The 18,051-nt window shown below is 44.5% G+C and overlaps 1 protein-coding gene across 1 annotated transcript in view; it reads left to right on the forward strand.

The window, feature by feature from the left end:
• Nucleotides 1–4,275: 4,275 nt before the first annotated feature.
• otogl (otogelin-like) overlaps nucleotides 4,276–18,051 on the forward strand; it is a 238,726-nt gene continuing 224,950 nt past the window's right edge. Inside the window, exons 1-5 of the mRNA XM_070901511.1 lie at nucleotides 4,276–4,453; nucleotides 7,213–7,311; nucleotides 7,716–7,870; nucleotides 7,970–8,091; nucleotides 15,709–15,914. Of these exons, the coding sequence (XP_070757612.1) occupies nucleotides 4,276–4,453; nucleotides 7,213–7,311; nucleotides 7,716–7,870; nucleotides 7,970–8,091; nucleotides 15,709–15,914 (760 nt within the window). The remainder of the gene's footprint in view (nucleotides 4,454–7,212; nucleotides 7,312–7,715; nucleotides 7,871–7,969; nucleotides 8,092–15,708; nucleotides 15,915–18,051) is intronic.

The following is an 18,051-nucleotide window of genomic DNA, read 5'->3' on the forward strand; positions in this document are numbered from 1 at the left end:
ATAGAAACATAGAAGATAGGTGCAAGAGTAGGCCATTCGGCCCTTCGAGCCTGCACCGCCATTCAATGAGTTCATGGATAAACACGCAACTTCGGTACCCCATTCCTGCTTTCTCACCATACCCCTTGATCCCCCTAGTAGTAAGGACTACATCTAACTCCTTTTTGAATATATTTAGTGAATTGGCCTCAACAACTTTCTGTGGTAGAGAATTCCACAGGTTCACCATTCTCTGGGCGAAGAAGTTTCTCCTCATCTTGGTCCTAAATGGCTTACCCCTTATCCTTAGACTGTGACCTCTGGTTCTGGACTTCCCCAACATTGGGAACATTCTTCCTGCATCTAACCTGTCTAAACCCGTCAGAATTTTAAACATTTCTATGAGATCCCCTCTCATTCTTCTGAACTCCAGTAAATACAAACCCAGTTGATCCAGTCTTTCTTGATATGTCAGTCCCGCCATCCTGGGAATCAGTCTGGTGAACCTTAGCTGCACTCTCTCAATAGCAAGAATGTCCTTCCTCAAGTTAGGAGAGCAAAACTGGACACAATACTCCAGATGTGGCCTCACCAAGGCCCTGTACAACTGTAGTAACACCTCCCTGCCCCTGTACTCAAACGCAACATGCCATTTGCTTTATTAACCGCCTGCTGTACCTGCATGCCAACCTTCAATGACTGTTGTACCATGACACCCAGGTCTCGTTGCACCTCCCCTTTTCCCAATCTGTCACCATTCAGATAATAGTCTGTCTCTCTGTTTTTACCACCAAAGTGGATAACCTCACATTTATCCACATTATACTTCATCTGCCATGCATTTTCCCACTCACCTAACCTATCCAAGTCACTCTGCAGCCTCATAGCATCCTCCTCGCAGCTCACACTGCCACCCAACTTAGTGTCATCCGCAAATTTGGAGATACTACATTTAATCCCCTCGTCTAAATCATTAATGTACAATGTAAACAGCTGGGGCCCCAGCACAGAACCTTGCGGTACCCCACTAGTCACTGCCTGCCATTCTGAAAAGTCCCCATTTACTCCTACTCTTTGCTTCCTGTGTGACAACCAGTTCTCAATTCACGTCAGCACACTACTCCAAATCCCATGTTCTTTAACTTTGCACATTAATCTCTTGTGTGGGACCTTGTCGAAATTCTTCTGAAAGTCCAAATATACCACATCAACTGGTTCTCCCTTGTCCATGCTACTGGAAACATCCTCAAAAAATTCCAGAAGATTTGTCAAGCATGATTTCCCTTTCACAAATCCATGCTGACTTGGACATATCATGTCACCTCTTTCCAAATACGCTGCTATGACATCCTTAATAATTGATTCCATCATTTTACCCATGACCGATGTCAGGCTGACCGGTCTATAATTCCCTGTTTTCTCTCTCCCTCCTTTTTTAAAAAGTGGGGTTACATTGGCTACCCTCCACTCCACAGGAACTGCTCCAGAGTCTATGGAATGTTGGAAAATGACTGTCAATGCATCCGCTATTTCCAAGGCCACCTCCTTAAGTACTCTGGGATGCAGTCCATCAGGCCCTGGGGATTTATCAGCCTTCAATCCCATCAATTTCCGCAACACAATTTCCCAACTAATAAGGATTTCCCTCAGTTCCTCCTTCTTACTAGACCCTCTGACCTCTTTTATATCCGGAAGGTTGTTTGTGTCCTCCTTAGTGAATACCAAACCAAAGTACTTGTTCAATTGGTCTGCCATTTCTTTGTTCCCTGTTATGACTTCCCCTGATTCTGACTGCAGGGGACCTACATTTGTCTTTACTAATCTTTTTCTCTTTACATCTCTATGGAAGCTTTTGCAGTCCGTCTTAATGTTCCCTGTAAGCTTCCTCTCGTACTCTATTTTCCCTCCCCTAATCAAACCCTTTGTCCTCCTCTGCTGAGTTCTAAATTTCTCCCAGTCCCCAGGTTCGCTGCTATTTCTGGCTAATTTTGTATGCCACTTCTTTGGCTTTAATACTATCCCTGATTTCCCTTGATAGCCACGGTTGAGCCACCTTCACTTTTTTATTTTTACGCCTGACAGGGATGTACAATTGTTGTCGTTCATCCATGCGGTCTCTAAATGTCTACCATTGCCCATCCACTGTCAACCCCTTAAGTATCATTCGCCAATCTATCCTAGCCAATTCACACCTCACACCTTCAAAGTTACCCTTCTTTAAGATCTGGACCATGGTCTCTGAATTAACTGTTTCATTCTCCATTCTAATGTAGAATTCCACCATATTATGGTCACTCTTCCCAAGGGGCCTCGCACAATGAGATTGCTAATTAATCCTCTCTCATTACACAACACCCAGTCTAAGATGGCCTCCCCCCTAGTTGGTTCCTCGACATATTGGTCTAGAAAACCATCCCTTATGCACTCCAGGAAATCCTCCTCCACTGTATTGTTTCCAGTTTGGTTAGCCCAATCTATATGCATATTAAAGTCACCCATGATAACTGCTGCACCTTTATTGCATACACCCCTAATTTCCTGTTTGATGCCCTCCCCAACATCACTACTACTGTTTGGAGGTCTGTACACAACTCCCACTAACGTTTTTTGCCCTTTGGTGTTCTGCAGCTCTACCCATATAGATTCCACATCATCCAAGCTAATGTCCTTCCTAACTATTGCATTAATCTCCTCTTTAACCAGCAATGCTACCCCACTTCCTTTTCCTTTTATTCTATTCTTCCTGAATGTTGAATACCCTTGGATGTTGAGTTCCCAGCCCTGATCATCCTGGAGCCACGTCTCTGTAATCCCAATCACATCATATTTGTTTACATCTATTTGCACAGCTAATTCATCCACCTTATTACGGATACTCCTTGCATTAAGACGCAAAGCCTTCAGGCTTGTTTTTTTTAACACCCTTTGTCCTTTTAGAATTATTGATGTAGTGTGGCCCTTTTTGTTTCTTGCCTTTGTTTACTCGGCCTTCCACTATTGCTTTTTACCTTTCTACCATCTGTTTCTGACTCCATATTACTTCGCCCTGTCTCCTGTAGAGTTTCTGCTAATGTGTTATTAAACATTGAAATCTTTATTTTGAACACTTTGCCTTCTTGGATAGATTTGTGTGCACCTTTGGAAGTGGCTTAGAGTGTTGCATTGAATGGTGAGACATAACAGTACCCCCCCCCACAATGCTGATGATTGTGAAAGTAATAGCTTAATCATTGTAGTGTTGGTGTGGGGTGGTGCCAACCTGGCGCATCATGTGACAGCCATATGGGTGTACAGCATCAAATGAAGTAAATCTAGCCATGATGAGGACATCCCTGGCCTCCTGGACAGCAATGTGCTCGGGCGCTGATGCCCTGTGACATGTGTAGCATCACGTGTTTGAGGAGAAGGTTGGTATTGTTGTTGGTTCTGCTGCTATGCTGGTGTTGGGGCTCTTTCTGGTGTGATTCTGAAAACCAAGGTGAGACACTATAAACACCACCCATGTGGATGGAATTGGTGGCCCATGTAGTACAGATGGCAGAAGCATTCTGTCAATGGTGAGAGAGTTTGTCCAATGAGGTGACACTGGATGGAGACTTTTCTGGAAATACTTGCAGCCTGCAGAATCTGTGCTTGAATTGTACTGAGCAACAGCTTCTGCCTGAGGAAAGTGATCACCTGTCAGGTGGGAGCTTTTACTGTCCATTTGAAGCTGTCAAGTAATCAGCTGGAGTACTGACCACAGAACTCCTGCCTCAGGTTGACAGACATGGTTCCGGAGCTGCGTTAATTCCACGGCCATGCAAGGAAATTTTCAAAGTAAATGAAGAAAGGTTCTTCAGTGCCTGTAAACTACCTGATAATGACCTCAATTGGGTCCCCCGCCACTGCCGGTCAGGCCGGCTCCGTGATGACAGACGCACCTGGGGGAAAGGCACGTGGGGGGCAGGATGACAGCGCTTTCCCGATCCGCTGTCGAAAATAAAAACTTTCCCACCCGATACGCCTGCGGGTGTGCCCGCTACCACCCCAGAACATTTCAGATAGATTGTGTCTGTTAATCTTCCTGTTTCCCTACATTTTCTCTCTGTTACTCTTGTCCTTGGGTGGCAAATCCTATTTTTGGAAATTCTGCAGTAGTGGGCTATGAACTTCTGACTTGTGTTTAGGCTACAGAACCACGCGAGAAGGTGGCTCTGAGCATTCAACTTTTCACTGTTGTTGGTGCCTTGTTTACACTGTGCGTGTTTTCAAGAATAGGAGGGAGGAAAAACTTGGTCGAAACAGAAAAACAAAATGAATGCTACTGGTGCACCTTCCTCCTTTGTCCAAGGCTTCCTTCAAGTACTTACAGGAGCAATCTGTAACTTGGCCCGGCTTGCTGTGGGTCTGAAACTGAATGACGACAGTCAGTATCTGAAAAGAAAATGCTTTGCTTCTTTTAGCCGTCAAGGCACGAGGACTCAAGGGCAATGTAGATACTGTTAAAACTACATGAAGGATGTCAAAAATAGCATAGAAAATGCTGGGAATACGCAGCCGTCCCTTCAGCATCAGAAAGAGAAAAGACAGGTTAATATAAGAACATAAGAACATAAGAATTAGGAACAGGAGTAGGCCATCTAGCCCCTCGAGCCTGCTCCGCCATTCAACAAGATTATGGCTGATCTGGCCGTGGACTCAGCTCCACTTACCCGCCGGCTCCCCATAACCCTTATTGATTTGGGATATAAGACTATTCCTCATAACTGATAATGAGTGTTATACCTGATCATTAACCTGTCTTTACTCTTTCATGTGTTGACAGAACTACTATGTGTGCCCAGCACTTTTTGTTTTTTTTTTAGATTTCCAGCATTTACAGTTTTTATTATCTGAATAATGTCAGGTTTGGAAGTTGGAGGCAGCCTGATGGCGGTAACCATTTTTAATTTGCTACCACAAATTCGTCTAGGGAACCCTCCAGCATGTATGGTGGGAGGAACAGCAACTTCAGAACATTTAGTGTGAGCCAAATTCACCTTCCTTTATCAGGAGTTTTAAAAAATGTGATTATAGTTGCAATTGGGAGCCACTGTTATACCTTATAAACACGTTGGAAATGTTGGAACTAATATTTGTAACTGGCAATCGTAAAACATTTTTCAATCCAATTTAAACACAACGCCCCCTTTTTAAGAGTCAAAATAGCTTACATTGTTCGGCGAAAATTGTTGCTCTTAATGTTACATATTCGACAATGCATTCTGCATGCTTTAGGTGATCTTTGAGTGACAGAATGTTTCTTTTACATCCTTAATAGGATTATAGCACAGCTGTTGCTCAACATAGAAGTTTAACCTACAATTCTACATATCGTTACTCTGAAGGTATGACAGAAACTATCAATCACTTTTTCATGAGCAGTGCTGCTTGTCACTTATTGACACCCTGATGATTCATGAATTGAGATAACAGTTGATAGTTTCATGACAATCATTGTCTCCTTATGATGAATGCAAACCTGACATCAAGTTATTGTGTTCCATTGTCTGCAAGTGCTGATATATTTGCACAGATTTTAATAGATTGAGATTAATTATCACCAAAGTATTTTTTTCTTCAAAAACATGGTGGTGCTCTGAGATATGTCTCTTTCAAACGTGCGGATCCAGGTTTGACACTCAATACACAGATGATGGCCAATTAGTTAGACAGAGCCCTGCTCTGAAACCCGTATGTTGCTCAATGAGTAGCGGCTTCAATCCTCCAGCACTGAAGAGGTAGCTTTCGCCTTTCTATTTCCATCCCGCTTCCAAACAACAGTAATCGTGAACCGAATGCATTTCTTTTTATGAAGCAAATCTGTACAGTGTTGTGGGGTCAGAGGTAGATGCATTAGTTTGGCCCGAGAGGCACTGCTGTGCTATGACAAACAACGCTTCAAGATAGCACTTATAGGTACAAATAAACCAACAGGGACACGTAGGCGTTTAGAGTGTTCTACTGGTCTGGGGACAGTTGCTGCAGAAAGTGATGAGCAACTGACACTTGTTAGACTGCAGACTGGAGTACTGTGCTCCTATCACCAAGCATTAGCTTTTTCAGAACACTTAAAAAACCCAAATTTGCTTAAGTTTGTGAAACATTCATAGGGGAGGGGACGTTTCAACAAACTGCCTGAGCAATTTTTAACCTAAATTTTCTTGCTGGAGTTTCACTCTGCGTGGTGTCAAGCCTGAGTTAGATAGTCATTCCATTGCACTTGTGAGTTAGATTGGGACCCAACTCCAGACTTGTACTGCAACTTTGCCTCTCTGCAAAGGGGAAAGCACTTGACAGGAAGCACTTAACTGCTCCCCAAAGAGTTGCAATTAAAAGGACATTTACAGGCACTAGCTAGCTCAATAAATAGAAATACATATCTGCAAGAGCACATAATAAAGACATCAACAAGAGGAACTGGCATGCCACAATAAGCTTGATGACACCCTTCTGTTTTGAATTTTGTGTGATTTACAGATAACAGAGGTACATTTAAAACAATAGGGGCAATTATAATAGTCATGGGTGTAAATCAAACACCAGTGTTGCTTAGGGTGCTACTTCAGTGTTGGAATAAAGTGAATGGGACCTGCTTCATAGTATTGCTAGAGTTCCATTATAAACATGTCCTGAGTGAAGGGGAATGCTGTGAGAGCACCTGGAAGAGACGGTTGCATGCAGTTTGGGATTGAGACCGTGGTGAGATGTTAAACCTTATTTAAAAAATCAAATGAAATGTCTCTTCCTGAAATAGTGGTGCATTATAGCAGCTGTGGAAGAAGGAGGAGGAGTTTATACTCTGAATTCCTTTCTCTTTCCCTGTATGGAAGTTCATGGTCATTGCTTGGCTTGGTCTTTTCTTTTGAAGACACAACTGAGATCATAAACTTGGATGCAAACCCTGGTTCTATCATTAAATGGCATGGAGCATTTCCAAGTGAATTAAAGGTATTACATGTGAATTAACAGTGACATTGCCAATGCGTATTTTGCACATGTGAAATGAAACACTGGTTGTCAAAAAAATTATTGTTCATGCTATAAATATAGTTTAACTAGAACTTTTTGAAGCTATAAAACAAATATGATGAAAGAGACATTTGAGAAATAATTTGGGATGTGTTGGGATTAAACTTAGTTACTGAATTTTAAAATGTCATGTTATTCTTGACCATTTCTGCAAATTTGAATAATTCTCTGAACTTCCAGGTGCTTGTCCACAAGATTGTCTCAATGGTGGCTTTTGCAGTGAGGATGATGCATGTGACTGTAGTGAACGTCAAGCTAATGGAAGTCGTTGTCAGACTGGTCAGTGTCACAAAATATTGTGAGGATATTTTAGAACTGTCACTATTCTTTGAAAAAAATCTTAAACTACTGCTTTAATTCATAATTCATTACCATAGCAATGAAGTCACATCTGTGTACTGTCCTTTTTTTTCTAATTTCAGGAAAACAAATGAAATCTTTAAGTGTCAAGCCACATTTACTTCATTTAAACTTATATGACTTGTGTGATGTAATTATTGATTCTTGTACATTTAATGAGTTTTAGTGACTCAACCCTTTGAGCTCAGGCAGACTACTCACCCCCCAAAATAAATAAGCAGTTGCATAAAGTAGACATTAGCGTTAATGGCAAAAGCTACTTTTCAGTCCTAGCAAAAAGACATAACTTGTATAACCAAATATTCCAACTTTCATTTCTTTAGTTCCAAATCTTGGCGAGGATAGAGAAGGAATATGCAGATCATGGGGTCAATACCATTTTGAAACCTTTGATGGTCTCTATTTTTATTTTCCTGGAAAATGCTCCTACATTCTTGCAAAAGACTGTAGGACAACAGAGCCTCAGTACATGGTGGAGGTATGGTGTAATTGAGTACATTGGAGCAATTACTGTTTGGACATCTTGTCACAGAGATGCTTTGGTCTCATTGCTTTGTTGTTGCTTCTATATATTCAGGTCCATAACAGTGAAGAGTGCACATCTTCACACTACTCTTGTTCAAGATCCATAAGCTTGTTTTTTCCAAATGAAGAAGAAATAACTATCCTGGGTCATTCGGTTACAAAAGGAGGAATCAGGTGAACTACCTCTAAAAGTTTTCATTAACAATGTATATATTACTGAAAGAAGGAGATATCTGCTGTACAAATAGGTAGTAAAATTATTTGTGACATTTCAGAACACTCAATATGACCATTTCGTGTCACAAACCTCTGACTCACTATTATAGACTGCATTTGGTGTTTACAAATATCTTTATCTCCGATTTCCAGGGATTCTCTGGGGGAAATGGAGACACAATACAATAGGTAGAGGCCCATTGTGCAAATGCCAATGAGGTGGACATCATCATCATAGGCAGTCCCTCGAAGCGAGGGTGACTTGCTTCCACGCCAAAAAGGGATGAGTTCACAGGTGTTTCAATGAAGGACCTAATATTCCAGATCCCAAACTACATGTTGACTGGTGGAAGATGCCTGTGCGGGATTTTTTTAACGTGTGGTGGCCGTTGCACACCAGCCACCACACGGGCTTGACAGAGCTAGGTCTTGGTCCACTGGCAAGGATTACCCAAGACTAACTGGAGATCAGCTCTGCTGCACAGACCGAGCGCGCGCACATATCGCAGTGTGGGCTGACCCGTGTTGCCCCTGGGCCCTCGCCTCTTCTGGGCCGAGGGGTTCAGGTGGACAGAAGCATCCTTGGCAGTGGGCCTGTGGTGAGAGAAATTGGCCCCAAAATGTGCAGAATTCCCTCTATTTCCCATGGAAGGTCTCTGCTATGTTTGGTTCTGTTACACAGAAATGCATTAATAGAGCTATAGAGGACATACCTCAATAAAAAGTAAATGTTTCAAGAGTAACTTGTTCTCATAGCAAGTACCAACTTACATTGGGCAGGTGAGTCAGGTGATACGTGGTACTGTTTCTATTCTGTTCCTAACACAGATGAGGCTGCACACAGGGAGGTTAAAGTAACAGTGACCTCAGTCTTTAATTAGATACTCCAGAGTGAGGAACAGGCCTTAGGGGCCGGCTGATATACAGTGCTCCCAAGGGATGCTGGGATCCTGATGGATCAGGGGATGAGCTCCCTGGTGGCGGAACAAGGGAGTGCATGCTTTACAGATACACAACATCATTCCCCCCCAAAGTCAAAGTGAAAACTATTTACAAGGTGAGGCGGTCGGGAGCCTTTCTTTCCCTGGTGGACCGCCTTGGTACAAATGTCTGTTCTGGTGTGTTGGCTGTGCCCTCGCCGGGCTGGCGTTTTGTTGGCCCTGCAGGGCTGCTGGGTGAGCCTGGCCTTGCTGGGCTGTTGGGCGTGATGGATTCGATTTCCGGCGTGGTGTCGTTGATCCTTTGGGTGTGTGTTGTGGGCTCGAAAAAGGTGGTGTCTGCTGTGGGTTGTTCAGGGCAGTCTGTGAACCGCAGCCTTGTTTGGTCCAGGTGCTTTCTGCAAATTTGTCCATTGTCTAGTTTGACTACAAACACTCTATTCCCTTCTTTAGCTATCACCATGCCCGTGATCCACGTGGGACCATGTCCATTGTTTAGCACATAAACAGCGTCATTCAGATCAATTTCCCATGACATAGTGGCGCGACCATCGTTTACATTTTGTAGCTGCCGCCTGCCACCTGATCATGTAGGTTGGGGTGAACCAGCAAGAGTCTGGTTTTAAATGTTCTTTTCAAGAGTAGCTCAGCCGGGGGCACCCCTGTGAGCAAGTAGGGTCCCATGCGGTAGCTGAGCAGTACTCAGGACAGGCGAGTTTGGAGTGAGCCTTCTGTGACTCGTTTAAGGCTGTGTTTGATGGTTTGTACTGCCCACTCTGCCTACCCATTGGAGGCTGGTTTAAACGGGGCCGAGGGTGCATGTTTGATTCCATTGCGGGTCATGAATTCTTTAAATTCGGCACTGGTGAACCATGGCCCGTTGTCACTGACCAGTATGTCAGGCAGGCCGTGGGTGGGAAACATGGCCCTCAGGCTTTCAATGGTGGCGGTGGCTGTGCTTCCCGACATTATTTCACATTCAATCCATTTTGAAAAAGCATCCACCACCACCAGGAACATTTTACCGAGAAACGAGCCCGCATAGTCGACACGGATCCTCGACCATGGTCTGGAGGGCCAGGACCACAAACTTAGTGATGCCTCTCTGGGCGCGTTGCTCAACTGAGCACATACGCTGCATTGCCGTACACAGGACTCTAAGTCAGAGTCGATACCGGGCCACCACACGTGGGATCTGGCTATCGCTTTCATCATTACTATACCCGGGTGTATGCTGTGGAGATCCGAGATGAAAGTCTCCCTGCCCTTTTTTGGTAGCACTATGCAGTTACCCCACAACAGGCAGTCTGCCTTAATGGATAGCTCGCCCTTTCGCTGCTGGAACGGCTTGATTGGCTCTTGCATTTCAATGAGGATGCTGGCCTAGCTCCCATACAGTACACAGTTTTTTTACTAGGGACAGCAGAGGATCTTGGCTGGTCCAAATCCTAATCTGGCAGGCCGTGACAGGTGATTTATCATTTTCAAACACTTTCATGGCCATCAACAAGTCTGCGCCACCATCAACAAGTTTGCAGGCTGCGCCATTTCCACCCCCGTGGTGAGCAATGGTAGCCGACTGAGAGCATCCGCACAGTTCTCGGTGCCTGGCTTGTGGCGGATGGTTTCATTATACGCTGATAGCACGAGTGCCCACCTTTGTATGCATGCTGAGGCTTTAGTATTTATCCCCTTGTTTTCAGCCAACAGGGATGTGAGAGGCTTGTGATCGGTTCCCAGCTCAAATTTGAGGCCAAACAGGTACTGATGCATTTTCTTTACCCCGAACACATACGCTAATGCCTCTTTCTCAATCATGCTGTAGGCCCTCTCGGCCTTAGACAAGCTCCTGGAAGCATAGGCGACAGGTTGCAACTTCCCCGCAATGTTAGCTTGTTGTAATACACACCTGACTCCGTACAACGATGCGTCACATGCTAGCACAAGTCTTTTACATGGATTATACAATACAAGCAGCTTGTTGGAGCATAAAATGTTTCTGGCTTTCTCAAAAGCAATTACTTGTTTTTTTCCCCATACCCAGTTCTCATCTTTGCTCAATAACACACGTAGGGGCTCTAAAAGGGTGCTTAACCCCAGTAGGAAGTTACCAAAATAGTTGAGGAGTGCCAGGAGCGACCACAGCTCCGTGACGTTCTGTGGCCTGGGCACATTCCTGATAGCCTCTGTCTTGGCGTCTGTGGGCTGAATGCCATCCGCCGCGATCTTTCTCCCCAAAAACTCCACTTCTGTTGCCATGAAGACGCATTTCAACATTTTCAGCCGCAGCCCTACGCGATCCAGTCGCTGGAGGACCTCCTCCAGGTTTTGTAGGTGCTTGGTGGTGTCCCGACCCGTGACCAATATGTCGTCCTGAAAGACCACCGTGTGTGGTACCGACTTGAGTAGGCTCTCCATGTTTCTCTGGAAGATCGCTGGAGCCGACCGAATTCCAAATGGGCATCTGTTGGAAATGAACAGTCCCTTGTGCGTGTTGATGCAGGTGAGGCCCTTCGACAACTCCTCCAGTTCCTGCATCATGTAGGCCGAAGTCAGATTGAGCTTGGTGAATGTCTTGCCTCCTGCCAACGTCGCAAATAGGTCATCTGCCTTAGGTAGCGGGTATTGATCCTGTAGCGAGAAACGATTAATAGTTACTTTATAATCGCCGCAAATCCTGACCGTGCCATCACTTTTGAGTACTGGAACAATCGGCTGGCCCACTCGCTGAATTCCACTGGGGAGATGATGCCCTCGTGTTGCAGCCTGTCCAGCTCGACTTCCACTCTCTCCCTCATCATGTGAGGTACCGCTCGCGCCTTGTGGTGAATGGGTCGTGCCTCTGGGACTAAGTGGATCCGCACCTTCATCCCGGAAAAGTTTCCAAAGCCTGGCTCAAAAAAGGAAGGAAATTTGTTGAGAACCTGGGTACATGAGGCCTCATCGACATGTGATAGTGCTCGGATGTTATCCCAGTTCTAGCAGATTTTGTCCAGCCAGCTCCTTCCAAGCAGTGTGGGGCCATCGCCCGGGACAATCCAGAGTGGCAGTTCATGCACCGTGCCCTTGTAGGTGACCTTGACCATGGCGCTGACCAAGACAGTGATAAGCTCTTTGGTGTACGTTCTCAGTTTCGTGTGAATGGGGCTCAGGTCTAGTCTGAATGCCTTGTTGCACCACAGTCTCTCAAACATCTTTTTACTCATGATGGATTGGCTAGTGCCAGTGTCCAGTTCCATGGCTACGGGTAAGCCATTCAATTTTACGTTTAGCATTATAGGTGGGCATGTCGTCGAAAATGTGTGCACCCCATGTACTTCAGCATCTGCCTCCTCTCTATGAGACCTGAAATCACTTTGATCCACCATGGACCGATCTTCCTCTGCCACGTGGTGGTTAGCAGGTTTTGCAGAGCTTGCAGCTCATTTGCAAGCTCGTTGGAGGTGCCCCATTGTTCCACAGCTCTTGCAAACATACCCTTTGAAGCGGCATGAATAGGCTGATTGGAAGCCTCCACAATGCCAACAAGGTGTGAATTGCCTTGCATTCATCCTTTGTTGGGGACTCTGAGTCATCTGGGTCACCTGAGGCCTGCTGGCAGTTGCAGACTCGTGGGTTGTGTCCTGTACATTTCTGCTCGCAAACACACTTCCAGTTAATTTATGAACATTGCTAGCACTTGTGTGCTGAGAGATTTGTTTGGTGTTATCACTGGTGGACATAAATGCCTGTGCTTTGGCAATGGCCTTACTGAGGGTCGGTGTCTCTACAGTCAAAAGTTTTCGTAGGATGGTCTCGTGGCCAATGCCCAGTACAACAAAGTCTCTGAGCATGTGCTCCAGGTAGCCATCAAACTCACATTGTCCTGCAAGTCACCTTAGCTCGGCGACATAGCTCGCCACTTCCTGACCTTCAGATCGCTAGCACGTGTAGAACCAATACTTCGCCATCAGCACGCTCTCCCTCAGGTTAAGATGCTCCAGAACCAATGTACACAGCTCCTCATACGACTTATCTGTGGGTTTCACCGGAGCCAGAAGATTCTTCATGAGGCTGTAGGTCGGTGCCCCGCAGACTGTGAGGAGGACCGCTCTCCTTTTTGCAGCGCTTCCTTCTCTGTCCAGCTCGATGGCTACAAAGTACTGGTCTAGCCGTTTGACATAGGCTTCCCAGTCCTCACCCTCCGAGAACTTTTCCGGGATGCCCACAGTTTGCTGCATCTTTGCGTTGGATTTGTATTCTCGTCGCCAGTTATTGTGTTCCTAACACAGATGAGGCTGCACACAGGGAGTTAAAGTAACAGTGACCTCAGTCTTTAATTAGACACTCCAGAGTGAGGAACAGGCCTTCGGGGCCAGCTTATATACAGTGCTCCCGAGGGATGCTGGGATCCCTTGGGACTTATGGGATGAGCTCCCTGTTGGCGGAACATGGGAGTGCGTGCTTTACAGATACACAACAGTTTCTGTATTTGATATTTGTTTTATTTGTTTCAATTTATTTTTAAAATTTGTATTTGTGTTCAGCATAGGTGGAGGTTTATCTGACTCAAATATTGCCTGATGCTTGGAACTGCTGTAGCACAATGTGTTCTTAGTTCCATGCTAGACAGACATTGCTCCTGTGACACATAACTAGGCCCAATTATTACTAAGTCTGGTATTTGGTTTGCACATCATATTTCAGATGTCATAATCCAAAGCATCACATTGTATATTTACAAATTTCTGTGTTACGCTTGCTAATGATATTAATAAAACACCAACAAATCACAACCGATCAGGTAAGGAACATATGAATCGCAAGTGATACATAGTCAAAGGTATTTAACTTCCAATGGGAAACTACTAAGGACACATTAAAACAATCAAATTCCAGTATGCAGTCAACAAAAAGTATCAATGTCGAGAAGAAGGCGATGCAATTACATTTTTACAAATATTTATTTGAACATATTTTTGACCACCATCTTGGACTCTGCCTAAGGTAAGAAACTTACTAATAGAAATGCAGTTCATAACATAATCTTGTGGAGCCTGTGGCAATTCTGGCCTATTACCCATTTTGCTATGGTTGATACCTAGTGGTAGGCAGAAGTCTTCGGTGGTCCAGCCCAAGACCCAGGCCTAGGTGTGCTCCACATCTGCTAGCTAGGATGGCAGTATGTCTACTTTTATTCCGGCAAATCAGCTGCCCAATGGAATCCAGGCTGAGGAAAAAGAAACTCAACCTGGAAGCATCCTCTTCTTGCCATGTCTTCTCTCATGTAGGGACCATGTTCAGAATGGACAGAAGTTTTCACTCCAGTAGACACTTGTAGAAACTCCTGTCTGATGTCAGGATGGAGGGAGGGGAAAGGCAGGAAAATTGGCTGAAATACTTGCAGATTTATCTCTATTTCCCATGCAAATACTCTGATATTCTGGTATCTTTGATCCTGTTACGCAGAAATGCATTTAATCTACAGAGGATACACCTCATTAAAGAGTAAATATTCCAGGAGTAGAGGCTGGGATCTGGTCCCAGCCCAATTTGTGGGCCTTCTGCTGTAATCTTCAGGACCTTGCGTTGTGAGCATCTCAGAAGACCTGTAGATTCTCAAGATTCAAGTGCGCTCCAGACATAGAAATATATAAACATAGAAAATAGATGCAGGAGTAGGCCATTCAGCCCTTCGAGCCTGCACCACCATTCAATAAAATCATGGCTGATCATTCCTTCAGTACCCCTTTCCTGCTTTCTCTCCATACCCCTTGATCCCTTTAGCAGTAAGGGCCATATCTAACTCCCTCTTGAATATATCCAATGAACTGGCATCAACAACTCTCTGCAGCAGGGAATTCCACAGATTAACAACTCTCTGAGTGAAGAAGTTTCTCCTCATCTCAGTCCTAAATGGCCTACCCCTTATCCTAAGACTGTGTCCCTTGATTCTGGACTTCCCCAACATCGGGAACATTCTTCCCGCATCTAACCTGTCCCGTCCCGTCAGAATCTTATATGTTTCTATGAGATCCCCTCTCATCCTTCTAAACTCCAATGTATAAAGGCCCAGTTGATCCAGTATCTCCTCATATGTCAGTCCTGCCATCCCGGGATTCAGTCTGGTGAACCTTCGCTGCACTCCCTCAATAGCAAGAACGTCCTTCCTCAGATTACGAGACCAAAACTGAACACGATATTCCAAATGAGGCCTCACCAAAGCCCTGTACAACTGCAGTCAGGCCTCCATGCTCCTATACTCAAATCCACTGGAAATCTGCTAGTCACTATAGACCATTAGTAAATCTTAATTAATTGGCAATCAGAAATGATTCATTCCTACTCAACGACACTGCACCCGAATAAATTAAGAGTAATATATGTGGCGTTGCTGTGTCACATTGGCAGGCTGATGTCAGGTGGCAGTTGGATGCTGTAATGCTCCATATATGTTGCGCAATGGATCATTAGATACGTTTTATGGTATAAGTAAAACGTTGTAACTTTGACATTACATTTTTATTGAATGCACCTTTAGAAGTTCAAAAAATTAGACTTATATTGTGTGGTATTGTTGTTCCTATACATTATTTTAAGTAAATAATTCGAGGTATTATTCCTTTACAATCATTGTAAAAAAAAATTTTTTTTTTAGATTACCATTGCCTCAGACTGTTAGGCATGCATTCTTTGAGAGGCTAGCTGACTACATTCTTGTGAAAACCACTTTTGGATTTTCCTTGGCATGGGACGGATTTTCTGGTGTTTATATCAAGCTTACAGAAGAGCACAAAGGCAAATCCTGTGGTCTGTGTGGTAATTACAATGGAGATATGTCTGATGATCTCAATGCAAGTTATAGTAAGTCATTCTTGGTCATTACATTTTCCCTTTCGTTATGTTCACATCCCCATTGTTTCCTTACAGAAGATCTAACCTGTTGGCACTCTTGAGCTGGCTGCTAGGAAATGTGTGAGATTGGATTGACTTATGCTCGAATTTATTTTCTCCCCCCTCCCTTTGTGTTTATTTATAAAAAACATATTTGTAGTAAGTACAGCAAGTAAGTACGTCCTTCCTATGTGGAAGTGGAGCATACCCCGATGCACTGCCTAAGGTTCAGAACTTAACATGTGGGGAAATCACAGAAGAAAGCCTGCATCCTACAACTCTGTGGTTGAGGTAGATAGTGTCCCAAGTTGACTTTCAATTCAATGTTAATAGATAATTTTTTTTTCAAAGCTATTTCATTCTGTTGGTCATAAAAATATGTTAAAACTCCAGATTGAAGTATGGTATGGCTAACACATTGGCCCGGAATTTGCAGTCAGCGGCGAAGTGAGGGCACTCACTGCTGATCTTGAAGAAAGCTGCCCACAAAGGTCTAGCGGTTTCTGTGGTGTGAATTTCAGCTTTCCCAACCTTGGTTGGAATCTGGCGCCAAATCAAGCGAATCTCCAGCGTCCAGCAACAGTGATGTCATCAAGCATGATAAGCAGCCAATCACGTTGAAGGATCCTCACAGACAGCAAACCAGGAAATAAAATCCACAGATTAGAATTTACTTTTTATAAATTTTACAGAGAGTGAAATAAAGGGCTCAATTTTCCCTAATTATCTGCACCGGTTTTTTGGCGTGCACTATTTTTTTGGGAGTAAATTCAAATCTCCAAGTTTCCCCAAAGTTTCTGCGCTAGCATAATTCACTTAGGTAGGATTTTTTTAGGTTATGATTTTTTTTACCTCATTGGGGGCGTAACCTGCCACCTGTGCCAATTTTGGCCATTTAAGCAAGTTTGGCCAGCTCCAATTTACTCCAATCTTTCTTCGGACGGCGTATGTGACCACTCTGGAAAAACCTTCTGGGCAGTTAACAAAATCGGTGCAGGTAAGGGAATAAGTGCAGCAGATGCAGTTCCATGGCCCGGACAGCAGCAGCAGAGAGGGAGAGAGAGGGGCAGGGGTGGGGCGGGGGGGCGGGGGGGGGGTGATGGTTGGGAGAGGGGAGAGAGAGGGAGAGAAGAAAGGAGAGAGGGGAGAGAGTGGGAGGCCTTTCGGCCAGGGTTAGGAGTGGCAACCGGCACGGGAGGAGGGAGGCCTTTTGGCCAGGGCTAGCAACGATAACCAGCACCGGCACCGGGAGGGGTAGGGGAGGGTGGGATAGACTTTTGGCATAAACTCTAATAATTAATGCTGGTAAGTTGCTGCAATGTGCAAGATGCTTGTGCAGGTTGCTGTGAGCTGTCCAGAATGTGTTGTATGTTTCACCTTCCAGCCTCAGCCTGCAGCGTGTCCATCGTTACCCTGGCAACCCGATGTTTTTGGCGCAGATCTTAGGTTCCACCCCTAAAGCTAAAGGACAGGCTACGCGGCACCAAAATCAATAATTCAAATGGGGAAAGTTGGCTGATTTTTTTTTTTGGCGTAGTTAGGCCCCCAAAAAAGGGGCGTAACTATTCAAGTACACCAAAAAATGGCCTTGGGAAAATTGAGCCCAAAGATTGGGACATACACATAGGATTAAGGTCGAAACTGAAATATCATAAACTTAAAAATAAGATATAATAAAAGCCGTGTAATTCTTATCGTATTAATGGAAACATTTGACATCCACAAATCTAAAATTAGTTTTTAAGGACCAGAACAGTTTTTCAACAAGCCGTAACTTTGTTTTGGCGGTGTTGGTGGGTGAGGGGGAGGGGTGGGTGGGGGCTGGGAGGGTTAACAGCAATAGTCCAGTGTAATAGGGGAAGTTTTGCCAGAAATTGTGATTTGAATTGATTGCTGCCTCTGGGGAGTTCCACAGTGTAACCTGTGGAGGAGTAGGGAATGACTGACAGCAACTCCTGGATTTCTGTGTTTATCTGCAAATGTGCTGATTCCAAAAGTTTCAGAGGAGTAATGAGAGCGAACGCGAACAGTTTCACCGTTATTATCACTGTAAAATCCGGGCCATTCCGTTAGAATACTGGGACCTATGTTTGAATGCTCACTGAAC

This window comes from Pristiophorus japonicus, chromosome 15 (genome assembly GCF_044704955.1).
Source record: "Pristiophorus japonicus isolate sPriJap1 chromosome 15, sPriJap1.hap1, whole genome shotgun sequence".
NCBI classification, from domain to species: Eukaryota; Metazoa; Chordata; class Chondrichthyes; family Pristiophoridae; genus Pristiophorus; species Pristiophorus japonicus.